The sequence below is a fragment of the Palaemon carinicauda genome, chromosome 17 (assembly GCF_036898095.1).
Source record: "Palaemon carinicauda isolate YSFRI2023 chromosome 17, ASM3689809v2, whole genome shotgun sequence".
Taxonomy (NCBI): Eukaryota; Metazoa; Arthropoda; class Malacostraca; order Decapoda; family Palaemonidae; genus Palaemon; species Palaemon carinicauda.
The window spans coordinates 102,683,222-102,701,428 of NC_090741.1; the positions used below are offsets into that span (position 1 = coordinate 102,683,222).

At 33.2% G+C, this 18,207-nt stretch overlaps 1 protein-coding gene across 1 annotated transcript; it reads right to left on the reverse strand.

The window, feature by feature from the left end:
• Positions 1-11,305: 11,305 nt before the first annotated feature.
• Positions 11,306-17,025, reverse strand: LOC137655975 (probable cyclin-dependent serine/threonine-protein kinase DDB_G0292550). The gene is made up of 3 exons (XM_068390176.1): positions 16,992-17,025; positions 14,316-15,049; positions 11,306-12,744 (listed from the first exon to the last, which is right to left on the reverse strand). Exons 1-3 carry the CDS (start codon positions 17,023-17,025, stop codon positions 11,662-11,664), a joined length of 1,851 nt encoding a protein of 616 aa, XP_068246277.1. The 3' UTR covers positions 11,306-11,661.
• Between the last annotated feature and the right edge of the window lie 1,182 nt (positions 17,026-18,207).

Consider the following 18,207-nt stretch of genomic DNA (forward strand, 5'->3'; position numbering starts at 1 on the left):
ATGCCTTTGATAATACAGTTACATTAATTATTACACTCTTTTGAAATAAAGTTAGTCTTCGTTTATAAAGTGGCCCTATTATTTTTGAAATATTATCCTTGATATTTTCCCAGTTCACCCTTACAGATAGTTCATAATCATTATTATGGATTATACCTAGGATTTTAAAACTGCCTTGTTTCACTTCTATCCCTGTTTCTGGCCATTCGAGTTTGTCTTTCCACGAGCCAATTCCCTCAATGTAAGTTTTCTTTTTATTAAGTTTCGCTCCACTTGCCTTTTCGTACTCATTAATAACCCGTGAAGTTTCCTCAATACCTTCCAACTTATTGACAATAATAGTGCTATCATCTGCAAAGCCAACCACTACAATTTTTAACCCATTCGGAAGATCTGGAGAAAAAGTTCCCAACCTAACCTTCAGCATTCTATACAATGGTTCTTGAGCTATAACAAATAAAATCATCGATAATGGACAACCCTGTCGAACAGACTTGCCTATTAGAAAAGGGTCAGATATATGGCCATTTGTAGATATACAGCTTTTGGCATCCTTATAAAGCATCCTAATCAAGTTTAAAAATTCTAAAGAAAATCCAAGTTTGTATAACGTTCCGAATAGAAAGTCCAGATTTACCATATCGAATGCTTTATACCAATCAAGATTACTCAGGGCAGCTTTCTTGTTTTCATTTTTTTGGAAGTATATTACATCTCTTAGCAAGGTGTTACAGTTAATAATTGACCTTCCTGGGACAGCACAAAACTGTTCCTCTGATACGAAGAGATATCACTGATTTTAACCTGTTTGCTAAAACTTTCGCTATAATCTTATAATCTACATTTAACATAGTTATGGGCCTCCAGTTATTAAGATTACACTTATCTCCATTTTTTGGTAAAAGTTTAATGACACCTTTATTTGAGTCTTTCCACATTTTAAAATTAGTAAATGAGAATTTCGGTACTTTCATAAGTTCGTTTTTTACAATGCTCCACATAGTTTTGTAGAATTCGACGGCTAATCCATCAACACCAGGACATTTCCCATTTTTCATTCCTGATATAGCTTCCCAAACTTCTTTCTCTGTTAATTCAGCCTTCAGGTTTAAGTTCATATCATCATCTATGACACTGTTCATATTTTCAAGAAATTTATATTTCAAATCAAAATCTATAGATTCTTCTTTATACAAATTTTCATAAAATTCTAATACATACCTTTGTATAGACTTTGTGTCTGTTACATATACACCCTCTTTTACACACAATTTATCGATACTTGTTTTTACATTCTTTTCTTTCCCAAGTAAATATGCAGATATTTTTTCCCCATACATTCTTTCATCAATTCTAGCTCTTACATTGACCCCTTCACATATCTCATTTTCAATTACATTTATTCTGTCTTTAAGTTCCTCTATTTTGTAAAAGTTATTACAGTTTTCAGAATGGATCCAATAATTCCGCCTTAATTCTGCTTTCAGCAGATTCAGTAAGCCAAATCTCTCCTGATTTATTGTCTTTGAAACTTTAACAAAAAAGAGTCTAAGCTGATCTTTTGCATAAATCCACCAGTCTAAAATAGAATGAAACTGTACATCACCCATCTTTCTTTTCAAATAGCTCCAAAATTGAACAAAGTTTTCTATCACTACTGTATTTTTCAGAATACTTGTATTTAATTTCCAGTATCCCTTGCCAAAGCTAATATCATTGTCCATCTTAATCTTAATCGTAACAGAATTATGATCAGACCAGCTTAATGGAATATTTTCAGATTCACTTATATTATTCTTCAGATCTCTAACGTATATGCGATCAATCCTAGAACCATACTTATGCCTAACATACGTATATTCAATCAAATGGTTTTTCAAGAGCCACACATCTTTAAGTTGTAAATCATTTTTTAATCTTTGAAGAGCTGTTGAAATTATATGATTATCAGGATTAGAGCAATCTCTTTTGCTCGTTACGCTGTTCCAATCCCCACCTATGATCAAGTTTCGTAAATTGTCTCTCATGTAATATAACAAAACATTTAAAAACAATTCCTCTCTTTCCTTTTTCTTATTTGTCCCTGAAGGGGCATACACATTTATTAATAGAAAATCTGTTCCTTGATATGTACATTTTACACTGATTATTTGGCCCTTTACATCCATCTCCTGATTCAGAACCTTCACTCTCGACTTTTTATTGAAGAGAATAGCAGTGCCTCCCTTCAACAAGACAGTTGGATTCAATATTATATCGCAATGCTTTTCAACATACTCAAGTTGCGAAATATCTTTGACATTGTGTTCTTGCACAAATATTACATCCAAATGATAAAAGTACATGAAATCAATCAATTTACTTTGCTTATAAGACATACATAATCCATTAACATTAACAGTTGCTAAATTTAAGTAAGAGAAGGTTACAAATATAAGAAAGAAAATCTAAATCATTCATCCAATTTGAAACGTTTATTCACTGGCAATCGATTCATCTCGTCTTCAGAACTACTTTTAGGTTCATCAAACACTGATGTATCTTCGCCCATGTTCGACTCGGAAAGCACACTATTATTCTTCGTTAGCCTCAGACGAATGCCTTTGCTTGGTTCGTCACTAATTGTAGCTTGCCACATTTCGGCGTCACTTGTGTTACCAAGGTTGAAAACACTGTCTATTGTAGTTTCCCCACCACAGTCCACATTATTCTCTTCATTATCTTCACATTCCTGAATTTCACTTATCACCTCTTCGATTGAATCCTCCTTATTTTGTACGACACATAATTGAACGTCCATTTCCTTTCCAATGTCTGTCTCGTCTGCGTGGATTTCTGCTTCAACTGTCGAAATAACGAGTCCTTCGTCAGGTGATGCGGGAATTTCCACAAGCCTTCCAGCTCCTTCCTCATCTTGTCCTTCGTTGTGCGTTTCCACTTCGTCCATTCGTCCATCGCCAGTCCTCGTCGCGGTGGTCGTTCTGATGCTTTCATGGCCCAAGCCCGAATTATCGTTCCTTACTTCTAGCCCCTTTCTCTCTTTTCCATTCGCCGATTTGGCTCCACCTCCATGCTCATCTTCCCTTACATTATTGTTCACGCTGGATGAACTACTCTTTCCATTCTTAGGTATTTCAGGGAAATCTCCCTCATTAATAATGTAATTACTCTCACTAATATTCAAAATGCAGTCCTTTACTAGATGACCTTCTTTCCCACATTTGTAACATGTTCTACTCTGTCCACTATATAAGAAGGTTAAATTATAGCCACCAATATAAATTGATGAAGGGATGTTTTCTTTAACTCTCATCTTTGCTGTGCGAACGCCATTGAATAAACCCTCAAAGGGCCCAACTGCAAATTTGTTATGCCTTAAGTGCTCTACCTTTCCATACCTATTCAAAATATCTATTATCACTTTATCATCCATCTCGAACGGTGCGTTCCTTATCGATACATACGAAACTTGTGAACTTAAATTTATAACTTTCACAGAGTCTGTTTCACTTAACTTTATCCTCGAAATTCTTCAAAACATCGGCAAATACATTTGCAGAGATTAGCTTTACCACAACCTTATTTCTATTTATATTCTGAACACCTTTTATGTCACTAATTCCTAATTTCATATGATTAAACAACACATTACTAACACTTTCCATGGTCACATAAGGCTCTGTAAAATGCAGGCCAAAGGAGTCTTTCCTCCTGAGAGCATGTTGTGTATTATAAGCCATCTTAACTAACCTGTTTTTATGTTTTGATTAACTGCCAGTTCTGTGTTTCTTGGAAACGGAGGGAGAGCGGGAGGGAGACACTACGAGCCCCTAACCCCCGAGGCAAGTCGCCTCAGGGCATACTCGTTCACCGGCCAAGAAGCTGGTTCGCCAGGTGTGTAATCAAAAGTAAATTTGCCTAAATTACAACACTGTCTGGGCACATATAACACTAAAAACGCACCGCTAGTATCACATCACTTTTATACACTGCTGGAACAGTAGAAAAACGAGAAAGAGCCCATGGTATAATCTCAAAGTTGAGAAAGACAGGAGCACTTGAAAACACGTCTTCCTTCTTTGCCCGACCAAAGTGAAGTCCAAATTTAGTAGATTTGAGAACAAAGCTCTCAGAAGGATATTAGGATTTAAATGGCAGGACAGGATTGGAAATGAAACTATAAGAGAGCTTACTCGTTTGCCATATGTGGATGAGATCATGATGAAGGGTAGATGGAGATGGTTTGGGCATGCTCTACGCACTCCCCAAGAGAGATTAGTTCACAAAACGTTCAACTGGGCTCCACAAGGCACTAGAAGAGTGGGAAGACCCAGGCGTACATGGCTGAGGACTATGAAGCGCGAAGTAGGATATGATGAATGGAGAAGTATTGAATTGAAAGCTCAAGATAGAGACGATTGGCGAAATGTAACCGAGGCCCTTTGCATCAATGGGCGTGGTAGGAGATAATGATATATATATATATATATATATATATATATATATATATATATATATATATATATATATATATATATATAATACAGTATATATGAGCTATGGAAAGAATAATGATGGGAATAACACTAAGAGACAGAAAAAGAGCAACTTCGATGCGAAAGCAAACTAAAGTAGAGGATATGAGAACATGTATGAAAAAGAAATGGACATGGACATATAATGAGAATGACACACAAAAGATGGACATTTTGAATATCAGAATAGATCCCTAGAGATTGCAAAAGAAGCAGGGAAAGGAAGAGAAGACGATTGATCGATGAACTAAGGAAGTTTGCTGGCATGGACTGGTACAGCAAGACCATAAACAGACGCAAGTGGAAGGACATGTCTGAGGCTGATGGTTTATATATATATATATATATATATATATATATATATATATATATATATATATATATATATACACATACATACATACATATATACATGCTCAAAAATTCAATTAAAGAACTGCCTATTGACGATGTTATCAGGAAATTTGCAATTATGACTTTAAGATTTATATATATATATATATATATATATATATATATATATATATATATATGTATATATATATATATATGTATATATATATATATATATATATATATATATATATATATATATATATATATATATATATATATATACATACATACATACATATATACATGCTCAAAAATTCAATTAAAGAACTGCCTATTGACGATGTTATCAGGAAATTTGCAATTATGACTTTAAGATTTATTAGCTGAATTATTTTTTCCTGAATGACTTTCTGTCTACAAATTGCCATCATGTTAAATTGAAACAATTTGGTGAGAATATGTGTAATTTGTTAAATTATTTCATCTGAAAACGACTACTTGTAGATTGTTCTTATTTGAAAACAACTACTTCCAGATTATTCTTGTCTTTAAAAACAACTTGTGGTTTATTTTTGTCTGAAAAGATACTTGTAGGTGGTTCTTTTCTAAGAAAAAAAAACACTACTTGTAGATTGTTACTATCTGAAAACAACCACTTGTAGATTGTTCTCGTCTTAAAAGAGCCATTTGTAGGTTTTTCTCGCCTGAGAACAACTACTTTAAGATTGCTTTTGTCTGAAAACAACTACTTGTAGATTTTTCTTGCCTGAGAACAACTACTTGTAGATTTTTCTTGTCTGAAAACAACTACTTATAGATTTTTCTTGCCTGAGAACAACTACTTGTAGATTGCTCTTGTCTTAAAACAACTACTTGTAGATTTTTCTTGCCTGAGAACAAGTACTTGTAGATTGTTCTTGTCTGAAAACAACTACTTGTAAATTGTTCTTGCTTAAAAAAAACTACTTGTAGATTATTCTTGCCTGAAAACAACTACTTGTAGATTCTTCTTGCCTGGGAACAAGTACTTGTAGATTGCTCTTGTGTAAAAACAACTACTTGTAGATTTTTCTTGTCTGAGAACAACTACTTGTAGATTTTCCTTGTCTGAAAACAACTACTTATAGATTTTTTTTCAAAGGTAGTAGGTTGACTAGGACACCTGAAACCCGTTGAGATACTACTGCTAGAGAGATATTGGGTCCTTTAACAGGCCAGACAGATCTTTTTCTCTGGTTACTGTTCATTTTCCCTTTGCCTTCATATACACTGAATAGTGTAGCCTATTCTGTACATATTCTCCTGTCCTCATACACCTGACAACACCAAACAATTCTTCTTCGCCCAAGTGTTTAACTACTGCACTGTAATTGTTCAGTGACCACTTTCCTTTTGGTGAGGGTAGAAGAGACTCTTTTAGATATGGTAAGCAGCTCTTCTAGGAGACACTCCAAAATCAAATCACTGTTCTCCAAGTCTTGGTTAGTGCCATAGCCTCTGTACGATGGTCTTCCACTGTCTTGGGTTAGAGTTCTTTTGCTTGTGGGTACACTAGGGCACACTGTTCTATCTTATTTCTCTTCCTCTTATTTTGTTAAAATTTTATAGTTTATATAGGAGATATTATTTTCAATGTTGTTACTGTTCTTAAAATATTTGATTTTTAATTGTTTCCTTTCCTCACTGGGCTTTTTTATCCCCTGCTGGAGCCGCTGGGCTTATAGCATCCTGCTTTTCCAACAATGGTTGTGGCTTAGCAAGTAATAATAATAATAATAATAATATTTGTGGATTGTTCGTGTTTGAAAACAACTACGTTTAAATTGTTTTTGTCTGAAAACAACTACTTATAGATTGTTCTTTTCTGAAAACATCTAATTGTAGATTGTTCTTGTCTGAAAACAACTAATTGTAGATTTTTTCGTCTGAAAACAACTAATTGTAGATTGTTCTTGTGTAAAAACAACTAATTGAAGATTGTTCTTGTCTGAAAACAACTACTTGTAGATTGTTCTTATCTGAAAACAACTAATTGTAAATTGTTCTTGTCTGAAAACAACTAATTGTAGATTGTTCTTGTCTGGAAGCAACTACTTGTAGGTTGTTCTTGTCTGAAAACAACTAATTGTAGATTGTTCTTTTCTGAAAACAACTAATTGTAGAATGTTCTTGTCTGAAAACAACTATTTGTAGGTTGTTCTTATCTGAAAACAACTAATTGTAGATTGTTCTTGTCTGAAAACAACTAATTGTAGATTGTTCTTGTCTGGAAGCAACTACTTGTAGGTTGTTCTTGTCTGAAAACAACTACTTGTAGATTGTTCTTATCTGAAAACAACTAATTGTAGATTGTTCTTGTCTGAAAACAACTAATTGTAAATTGTTCTTGTCTGGAAGCAACTACTTGTAGATTGTTCTTGTCTGAAAACAACTAATTGCAGATTGTTCTTGTCTGAAAACAACTAATTGTAGATTGTTCTTGTCTGGAAGCAACTACTTGTAGGTTGTTCTTGTCTGAAAACAACTAATTGTAGATTGTTCTTTTCTGAAAACAACTAATTGTAGAATGTTCTTGTCTGAAAACAACTATTTGTAGGTTGTTCTTGTCTGGAAACAACTAATTGTAGATTGTTCTTGTCTGAAAGCAACTACTTGTAGGTTGTTCTTGTATGAAAACAACTAATTGTAGATTGTTCTTGTTTGAAAACAACTACTTGTAGATTGTTCTTGTCCGAAAACAACTAATTGTAGATTGTTTTTGTCTGAAAACAATTACTTGTAGGTTGTTCTTATCTGAAAACAACTAATTGTAGATTGTTCTTTTCTAAAAACAACTAATTGTAGAATGTTCTTGGCTGAAAGCAACTACTTGTAGGTTGTTCTTGTCTGGAAACAACTAATTGTAGATTGTTCTTGTCTGAAAGCAATTACTTGTAGGTTGTTCTTGTCTGGAAACAACTAATTGTAGATTGTTCTTGTCTGAAAACAACTAATTGTAGATTTTTTTTCGTCTGAAAACAACTTATTGTAGATTGTTCTTGTGTAAAAACAACTAATTGAAGATTGTTCTTGTCTGAAAACAACTACTTGTAGATTGTTCTTGTCTGAAAAAAAACTAATTGTAGATTGTTCTTGTCTGAAAACAACTACTTGAAGGTTGTTCTTGTCTAAAAACTACTAATTGTAGATTGTTCTTGTCTGAAAACAACTACTTCTTGTCTAAAAACAACTAATTGTAGATTGTTCTTGTCTGAAAACAACTACTTCTTGTCTAAAAACAACTAATTGTAGATTGTTCTTTTCTGAAAACAGCTAATTTTAGATTGTTCTTGTCTGAAAACAACTAATTGTAGATTGTTCTTGCCTAAAAACAACTACTTCTTGTCTAAAAACAACTAATTGTAGATTGTTTTTGTCTGAAAACAACTAATTATAGATTGTTCTTGACTGAAAACAACTACTTTTAAATTGTTCTTGTCTGAAAACAACTAATTATAGTTTGTTCTTGACTGAAAACAACTACTTTTAAATTGTTCTTGTCTGAAAACAACTACTTATAGATTGTTCTTTTCTGAAAACAACTAATTGTAGATTGTTCTTGTCTGAAAACAACTAATTGTAGATTTTTTCGTCTGAAAACAACTAATTGTAGATTGTTCTTGTGTAAAAACAACTAATTGAAGATTGTTCGTGTCTGAAAACAAGTACTTGTAGATTGTTCTTGTCTGAAAACAACTAATTGTAGATTGTTCTTGTCTGAAAACAACTATTTGTAGATTGTTCTTGTCTTAAAACAACTAATTGTAGATTGTTCTTGTCTGAAAACAACTATTTGTAGATTGTTCTTGTCTTTAAACAACTATTTGTAGATTGTTCTTGTCTGAAAACAACTAATTGTAGATTGTTCTTGTCTGAAAGCAACTATTTGTAGGTTGTTTTTGTTTGAAAACAACTAATTGTAGATTGTTCTTGTCTGGAAACAACTATTTGTAGATTGTTCTTGTCTGGAAACATCTAATTGTAGATTGTTCTTGTCTGAAAACAACTAATTGTAGATTGTTCTTGTCTGAAAACAACTATTTGTAGATTGTTCTTGTCTGAAAACAACTAATTGTAGATTGTTCTTGTCTGAGAGCAACTACTTGTAGGTTGTTCTTGTCTGAAAACAACTACAGTAATTGTAGATTGTTCTTGTCTGAAAACAACTACTTGTAGATTGTTCTTGTCTGAAAACAACTACTTGTAGATTGTGCTTGTCTGAAAGCAACTACTTGTAGGTTGTTCTTATCTGAAAACAACTAATTGTAGATTGTTTTTGTCTGAAAACAACTACTTGTAGGTTGTTCTTATCTGAAAACAATTAATTGTAGATTGTTCTTGTCTGAAAACAATTAATTATAGATTTTTCTTGTCTGAAAACAACTACTTGTAGATTGTTCTTGTCTGAAAACAACTAATTGTAGAAAGTTCTTGTCTGAAAACAACTACTTGTAGATTGTTCTTGTCTGAAAACAACTAATTGTAGAATGTTTTTGTCTGAAAACAACTACTTGTAGGTTGTTCTTATCTGAAAACAACTAATTGTAGATTGTTCTTGTCTGAAAACAATTAATTATAGATTGTTCTTGTCTGAAAACAACTAATTGTAGATTGTTCTTGTCTGAAAACAACTATTTGTAGGTTGTTCTTGTCTGAAAACAACTAATTGTAGATTGTTCTTGTCTGAAAACAACTAACTGTAGATTGTTTTTGTCTGAAAACAACTACTTGTAGGTTGTTCTTATCTGAAAACAATTAATTGTAGATTGTTCTTGTCTGAAAACAATTAATTATAGATTTTTCTTGTCTGAAAACAACTACTTGTAGATTGTTCTTATCTGAAAACAACTAATTGTAGATTGTTCTTGTCTGAAAACAACTAATTGTAGATTGTTTTTGTCTGAAAACAACTACTTGTAGGTTGTTCTTATCTGAAAACAATTAATTGTAGATTGTTCTTGTCTGAAAACAATTAATTATAGATTTTTCTTGTCTGAAAACAACTAATTGTAGATTGTTCTTGTCTGAAAACAACTAATTGTAGATTGTTTTTGTCTGAAAACAACTACTTGTAGGTTGTTCTTATCTGAAAAAAATTAATTGTAGATTGTTCTTGTCTGAAAACAATTAATTATAGATTTTTCTTGTCTGAAAACAACTAATTGTAGATTGTTCTTGTCTGAAAACAACTAATTGTAGAAAGTTCTTGTCTGAAAACAACTACTTGTAGATTGTTCTTGTCTGAAAACAACTATTTGTAGAATGTTTTTGTCTGAAAACAACTACTTGTAGGTTGTTCTTATCTGAAAACAACTAATTGTAGATTGTTCTTGTCTGAAAACAATTAATTATTGATTGTTCTTGTCTGAAAACAACTAATTGTAGATTGTTCTTGTCTGAAAACAACTATTTGTAGGTTGTGATTGTCTGAAAACCACTAATTGTAGATTGTTCTTGTCTGAAAACAACTACTTCTTGTCTAAAAACAACTAATTGTAGATTGTTCTTGTCTGAAAACAACTAATTGTAGATTGTTCTTGTCTGAAAACAACTAATTGTAGTTTGTTCTTGTGTGAAAACAACTACTTGTAGATTGCTGTTGTCTGAAAACAACTAATTGTAGATTTTTCTTGTGTAAAAACAACTACTTGTAGATTGTTCTTGTCTGAAAACAACTAATTGTAGACTGCTCTTGTGTAAAAACAACTACTTGTAGATTGTTCTTATCGGAAAACAACTACTTGTAGATTATTTTTTGATGAAAGAACTACTTGTAGATTTTGCTTATCTGAAAACAACTACTTGTAACACAAAATGATCTTTATATAGATTAAATTAATATAAAATCCATGAAAAATACCCTGCTTCTGTTAATGATATTTTTAAGTTTGGATTAATGATCTGGATTAATAGATGTGCCGATAGCATATAGTCAAGAAGTACATTTTTGGTTAATATTTTTTTAATAGCTTAATGTATAGATAAATTTATCAAAGAGTTATTTAGCTTTTAAGAATTATTTCAGCTTTAGAAATAATTTTGTAACCTTATTTTATAGACTGACAGTTCTAAACCAAAATTATATTGGTATAATGAAAAGAGTATTCAAATATATATAATTTATTTGTGACCTAAAATTCACAAAATCAACAACTGATGTTATTCGTACTTAACAAGTCTTCAAGAAACAAAAAGCATTATCAGTTGGGTTATAAAATTCAAAAACTTTTACACTTTCTTACTCAACACATTATAATATATATATATATATATATATATATATATATATATATATATATATATATATATATATATATATATATATATATATATATATATATATATATATATATATAATTTATATATATATACATATATGAATTATTTCAGCAAATGGCGTTACTAAGACCATGGTCATCGAACATGGTAGTCGTCAATATCATACCGAGGCTTATTAAGCTTCCTTATGAACAAAAGCTTAAACCTCAGCGAGACTCGAAGCTTAACCTAAAAGTTATCGTTCTTCATTTCGAAAAAAAAGATGCAAATTGTTTACAAATAAAGATTCGAAAATTCTAAACAGCTTGTGGAAAAGTCTGGTTTTTTAGAAATTGTAAAATTACAAGTAAATCAGTTGTAGAAGAAGAAGAAGAAGAAGAAGAAGAAGAAGAAGAAGAAGAAGAGAGAGGAATAAATAGTTATATACTGAGAATGGCAACTATAGAAAATGGAAAATATGACTACAATGTCATCACCCTGAATATCCGTATCCATTTGATTTTCCATTTCGATATCCATTCTTTTTTCCATTCCCATTGGAGTAGCCGTTTCCGTTGGCAGCTCCATTCCTTTTGGTGTAGCCATTTCCGTTACCGTTGATAACACCATTACCATTGGTGTAGCCATTTCCGTTGCCATTGGTGTAGCCATTTCCATTGCCATTGGTGTAGCCATTTCCGTTGCCATTTCCATTGCCATTGGTGTAACCATTTCCGTTGCCATTGGTGTAGCCATTTCCGTTGCCATTGGTGTAGCCATTTCCGTTGCCATTGGTGTAGCCATTTCCGTTGCCATTTCCATTGCCATTGGTGTAACCATTTCCGTTGCCATTGGTGTAGCCATTTCCGTTGCCATTGGTGTAGCCATTTCCATTACCGTTGATAACACCGTTACCATTGGCATATCCATTTCCATTTCCATTGGTGTAGCCGTTCCCATTACCATTAATAGCACCATTACCATTGGTGTAGCCATTTCCATTGACAGCACCATTACCGTTGGTGTAGCCATTTCCATTGGCAGCACCATTACCGTTGGTGTAGCCATTTCCATTGACAGCACCATTACCGTTGGTGTAGCCATTTCCATTGACAGCACCATTACCGTTGGTGTAGCCATTTCCATTGACAGCACCATTACCGTTGGTGTAGCCATTTCCATTGACAGCACCATTGCCATTGGTGTAGCCATTTCCATTACCGTTGGTGTAGCCATTTCCATTGACAGCACCATTACCGTTGGTGTAGCCATTTCCATTGACAGCACCATTGCCATTGGTGTAGCCATTTCCATTACCGTTGGTGTAGCCATTTCCATTGCCAATGACAACTCCATTACCATTGCCAATGACAACTCCATTGCCATTTCCATTGGCACCACCATTGCCATTGCCATTGACTCTGCCAATGTCAGCGTTGAGGCCGAAGAACTGAGGCGAGCTGGAGCAGTCGACGTTGTAATACCAATCACACACGAAGAACTGCTGGTGGAAGATGGTCCCGTTGGGGCACAGGAAAGAGTCCAGTCTCCCGTCCGCCTGGCAGATGTGGAACACCTGCCGATGATACATTATCATTATTATTCGAAGGAGGAGATTGACCAGCCAAGTGAGTCAAGCTCGACTCTTATAGAGCTGGGCTGATTAAATTCGAGGAGAGAACTATTTATATTAAAACTAAATAAAAGGGTAAAATAAGACATTAAATTTATGGAAGAAAAAATAAATACATTATATGGTAAAAATCTGTGATGAACTGAATTTACATCTTACATAATGACCTGTTTATTAAAAAGTTAGAATTCTAAAAACAGAAATTCTCAGATTCCTATAAAAAGCCGATAAAGCTTTTCTCATCAAAACATAGATCTCTCTCTTTCGAAACTTTTACATTCGATAAAAGTATTTTTAATAGTTAAAATCCAATCACACTCATTGCCCTTGGGAACTGCTTCACGAGATAATTACATCAAACCCATATGAAATCTTGGTAAAACTACTTAAGTCCTCCTTTCTTTTTGTACTGAAGATTTCCACAGCGAAACAATGAGATTAATAAGGAACTTAATGGGACTTGCTCTATTCTCTAGTCAGGTGTACCTCATTTCCTGTTTTTTTTATCATCTCCCGTCTTAGGAGTGAAGGGGTCTGTCAGACCTTTTGGGTCTAATCTGTCTTACTTTCCAAGGATGTTTTTTCGTCTTTTGAAGGATGCTATTTTTATGTATTTTCCTACAATAGCCTTTACTATTTGAAGAATGTTATTCTACCTATCTGTCTTTGTCTTTGGAAGTATGTTATTCAACTGGCATTCTTCGTATTATGGACTTTTATTCTGAAGGATCTTATTCTACTGTTCTTCCTTGAATGGTCTACTCATTATGAAGAATACCATTTTACTTTTCTTCCAAAGATAGCCTTTGGAAGGTAAAACAATTATAAAATAAGATAAAGAGAACACATAAAATCAGTATAACATTGATCTCCCTAACAAACTAAAGGGCCTCCGATTTGTCAAAAATACTCTCTCAAACTTTATCAATGTCTTTTTTATCTAACACTTCTGCCAACGATCAGCTTGAGATTTCTAAATCTAAAGTTAAAGTAAAGTATAAATGATAAGTTCCTTAATAAAAAAAAAAACTTAAAAGCAAAGTTTATCACACATGAGCAGAACACCTGGCCAAAATTTCGCCTGGACTTTTAGCAACCTTTCAATTACTTAAAACATGTTGCAACTACAATGATCAAACAAGAAAAAAAAGATAGGCGAAAAAAAATTGTTTTTTTGAAAGAACTAGATGTCATTAAACTATGAAAGTAATATAATCTCTTAGATTAAAATTTGGCTAGAATACTTGTTTATTACTTTTTTTGCGTATTTTGAATTTATTATGAAGTAAATCAAGATTGAAATTCCATAAGGAAAACTAACGGGAATCTGAAAGTTGAATTTATCAGGGGGAATTTGATCTTGGGTAAATTGAAGCTAGGCTACATTTCTAAGGAAAAACTAAAATGTAAAAATTCTCTCTCTCTCTCTCTCTCTCTCTCTCTCTCTCTCTCTCTCTCTCTCTCTCTCTCTCTCTCTCTCTCTTTATAAGTAAACAATAGACGAATTTAATTACCTGGCATCTTGCTTCAGACGAAATATCAGCATAGTACCCAGGAAGGAGACCGTCGCAAACGAATTCTGTGATGGGCACTGATGCCAAAATGGGGAAGTCTTGCCCGGGCACACCGCCTCCCGGGATGGCTTCGGCCAAGGCTGCTAATCCGTTCACTGCGAAACCGTTTCCATTAATGCCGTTACCTCCGAAGCCGTTGCCATTGGTGTAGGCCCCATTACCATTGCCATTGCTATAGGCGCCGTTGCCGTTGACTGCAATTCCGTTGCCATTACCATTCGTGTATACTCCATTACCGTTTCCGTTAACTCCATTGCCGTTTGTGTATGCGCCGTTGCCATTGCCATTAGCACCGTTGCCATTGACAGCAATTCCATTGGCCCCATTCAGCACGCCATTGCCGTTCGCATAGCCATTCGTATTGCCATTGAAAATATTGCCGTTACCATTAGTATAAACGCCATTTCCGTTGCCGTTTCCATTAGCATAAACTCCATTTCCATTGCCGTTACCATTAGCATAGACGCCATTTCCGTTGCCATTGCCGTTTCCATTAGCATAAACTCCATTTCCGTTGCCGTTACCATTAGCATAGACGCCATTTCCGTTGCCATTGCCGTTTCCATTAACATAAACGCCATTTCCGTTGCCATTGCCGTTGCCATAAGTATAACCACCATTTCCGTTGCCATTGCTATGGGGGAGTAGGGCACCTAAACATCTTCCTACCGAACCTGAAAGGTAAAGGAAAGAATTGGCCATTTTTTTTTTTAATAATTCTTTGTTCTAAAAACAATGCGCTCTCTCTCTCTCTCTCTCTCTCTCTCTCTCTCTCTCTCTCTCTCTCTCTCTCTCTCTCTCTCTCTATATATATATATATACAGTGTATATATATATATATATATATATATATATATATATATATACTGTATATATATATATATATATATATATATATATATATATATATATATATATATATATATATATATGATATTGTAAGATAACCAAGATGAGGTTTGCAAAAGATAATGGCAGAAGAGATTACATAAGTAAACTTAACAATAAGGAAGATATGATAATAATGAAGTCAAAGTTGAATATGACAGACTTGAAAGAAAATGATTAAAACAGGAATGAAAATCATAGGCTCAATGAGTTGTGCAGAGACAGATGATACAACAGAGGTTATGTTTAGCTGTAAATAATTAAGAAAATAGTGAAGCAGTTGGCATAGAATTGAGGAAAATAGAATCGTCAAGCAAAGAAGTTGGCGTATATATAAAAAAAAGAAAAGAAAAAAGGGTAACTGAGGAATTAAATTCTCAGCATATTGCAACACTTTGCACCAACGCTTGTAGTAGTGTACCCGCAATCGTAGTATTGTGGAGGGGGCAATGAGGAATCTGGAACCCGAACCAGTATTGATGTTCATTTCACCTTTTGGCGTTGTAAAAGAGATAAACGGAGGTTTAGTTAGCAAAGTTACCGAAAGAACATAAAGATATTATTCTAAGAAGGTACAGACCTCTCGAGCAGCAGATATCTCACGCAAAACGAGATTATGCACCGATAATTTTCTTGCAGGAAATGATGACAGGTTTATAATGATTTTGATTATCAATCTGTTAAGGAAGGAACATAATATGATGACAGAAATCCTTCAATTAAGTGAATGTTAATTCCCTTGACGATTATTGGAGTAAATAAACGTATGGGTTTTCATCTCATCAAGATGTTAAGTGAGCCACACGCAGTTGAGATTGTGTAGGATCAAGTGTGCATACGCAGATGTCTTAGGATAGTAACATGGAAATAATATATGGGTATCTTACAGGAGTTGTCAGAAGTTTTTATTCCTGTACATGAAAAATATATATAATTTTGTTAAAAGAACACAAATAATTTGCAATTCTCTGACAAATGCAGCCTTAAGTTACGCTTCGAAAATAAATTGGTTATCCATTGCATCAAAACTATGCATAATTTGGTATATGTTCATATATTTGTTTTTAAATCCTTCCTTAGTTATGAATTAACTAACCTAAGTCCAGACAGTGTCATTTAGGTTTTAAATTTTGAACTTACTGCAGTTAATGAACATATCTACATACTGTACGTAGAAAACGTATTCTAAATGTAAAAACTATGCTGATCCAAATAAGCACATGAGAGAGAGAGAGAGAGAGAGAGAGAGAGAGAGAGAGAGAGAGAGAGAGAGAGAGAGAGAGAGATTATCTATTAGTTACAAATATCAAAAATTAAAGGAAATATTATATCTGCATCTCAGACGGTTAACTCCTCATTCATAAGGCAAATCACAATGAAAATCACCCAGTAATTCCATTTCATGTCCCTTCAAAATGGATAAAATAGAAGTCGAGGAAAGTGATATATATTAATATTATATCCTTTCATACACAAACACTAACGGTGTTCTGAAAGTATTTATGGTATAAGGTTTCTAGACTTATGGCTTGCTGCGTGAGCGTTCAAGGGATTGATTTACAATACATATATATATATATATATATATATATATATATATATATATATACATACATATATATATATATATATATATATATATATATGTATGTATATATATGTGTGTGTGTTTGTGTGTATAAGAGCGTGTAGACTCATGCATATTAATGTAAAAAAATTCAAACTTACCAACTACCATCAAAGTGGCCAATATCCTGAACATGGTCTCAATGGTGAAGAGAAGACCGAGTCTCCACAAGCTATTCAGAGAAATGGAGAGAAGTGAGAGAAGAAGAAGCTTCCTCCAGCAAGAATCGTAAACAATATGATGTCTGGAGCAGAGACTGCCTTCTTTATATACACTGTGCAGCTCAGCTGTTGGGGTCAGGGCAGGGTCACGTTTTGGGTGTCATGCTCCCTTCTGTAGAAAGGTTACATCAGGTAGCCTACTATTTCTCCATGGGGCTTAGGTGTTAAAATGTTGTGTTTGAATAATAAACTCTAAAGAACATTTTTAATTCTTTGATGTATTTCAATTCTACTCTTTATTCTCGTTACGAGGTAGTACTGTATATGATGTAGAGAGAGAAGAGAGAGAGAGAGAGAGAGAGAGAGAGAGAGATTTCTATTACTAAACATAAATAACTTTGCCAAAAAAGGCATCGTATAAAATGTTCCATTGTGAATAATAACTAATCATACTTTCTTCGTGGCCAAGTGGTATGTCAATGTTTATACAAGTTTTCTGGACCAGGGTTCGACTCCCATCCGGTTAGAAGCTGTTGTCTTTGTGTGATTTCACCTGGGGCTCTGATCTCGAGGTCATTAAGAGAATCTAGACATTAATGTATCAAAAATATATGGTTTATTTGAATACATATATACATATATATATATATATATATATATATACTGTATATATATATATGTATATATGTATATATATACACACACACATATATATATATATATATATATATATATATATATATATATATATGTATATATACTGTATATATATGTATATATGTATATATACACACACAGACACACACACACACACACACACATATATATATATATATATATATATATATATATATATATATATATATATATATATATATATATATATGGCAACTGAGGAAGCAAAGAATTACCCATAGCCATAACGAATAGCTGTTCATAGAAATTTCCATTATTATTATTATTATTATTATTATTATTATTATTATTATTATTACTTGCTAAGTTACCATCGTAGTTTGGAAAGCCGATGCTATTAGCCCAGGGGTCCCAACAGGGAAAATAGCCTAGTGAGAAAAGGAAACTAGGAAAAATAAAATATTTTGAAAACAGTAACAACATTAAAATAGATGTTCTTTAAATAAACTATAAAAACTTC

Coding starts and splice junctions, on each gene's coding strand:
- LOC137655975 (XM_068390176.1), bottom strand. CDS start 17,025: ATGTTCAGGATATTGGCCACTTTGATGGTAGTTG. Junction 15,050..16,991: donor GGCCACTTTGATGGTAGTTG/GTAAGTTTGAAT, acceptor TTTACCTTTCAG/GTTCGGTAGGAAGATGTTTA. Junction 12,745..14,315: donor CGTCTGAAGCAAGATGCCAG/GTAATTAAATTC, acceptor TATCATCGGCAG/GTGTTCCACATCTGCCAGGC.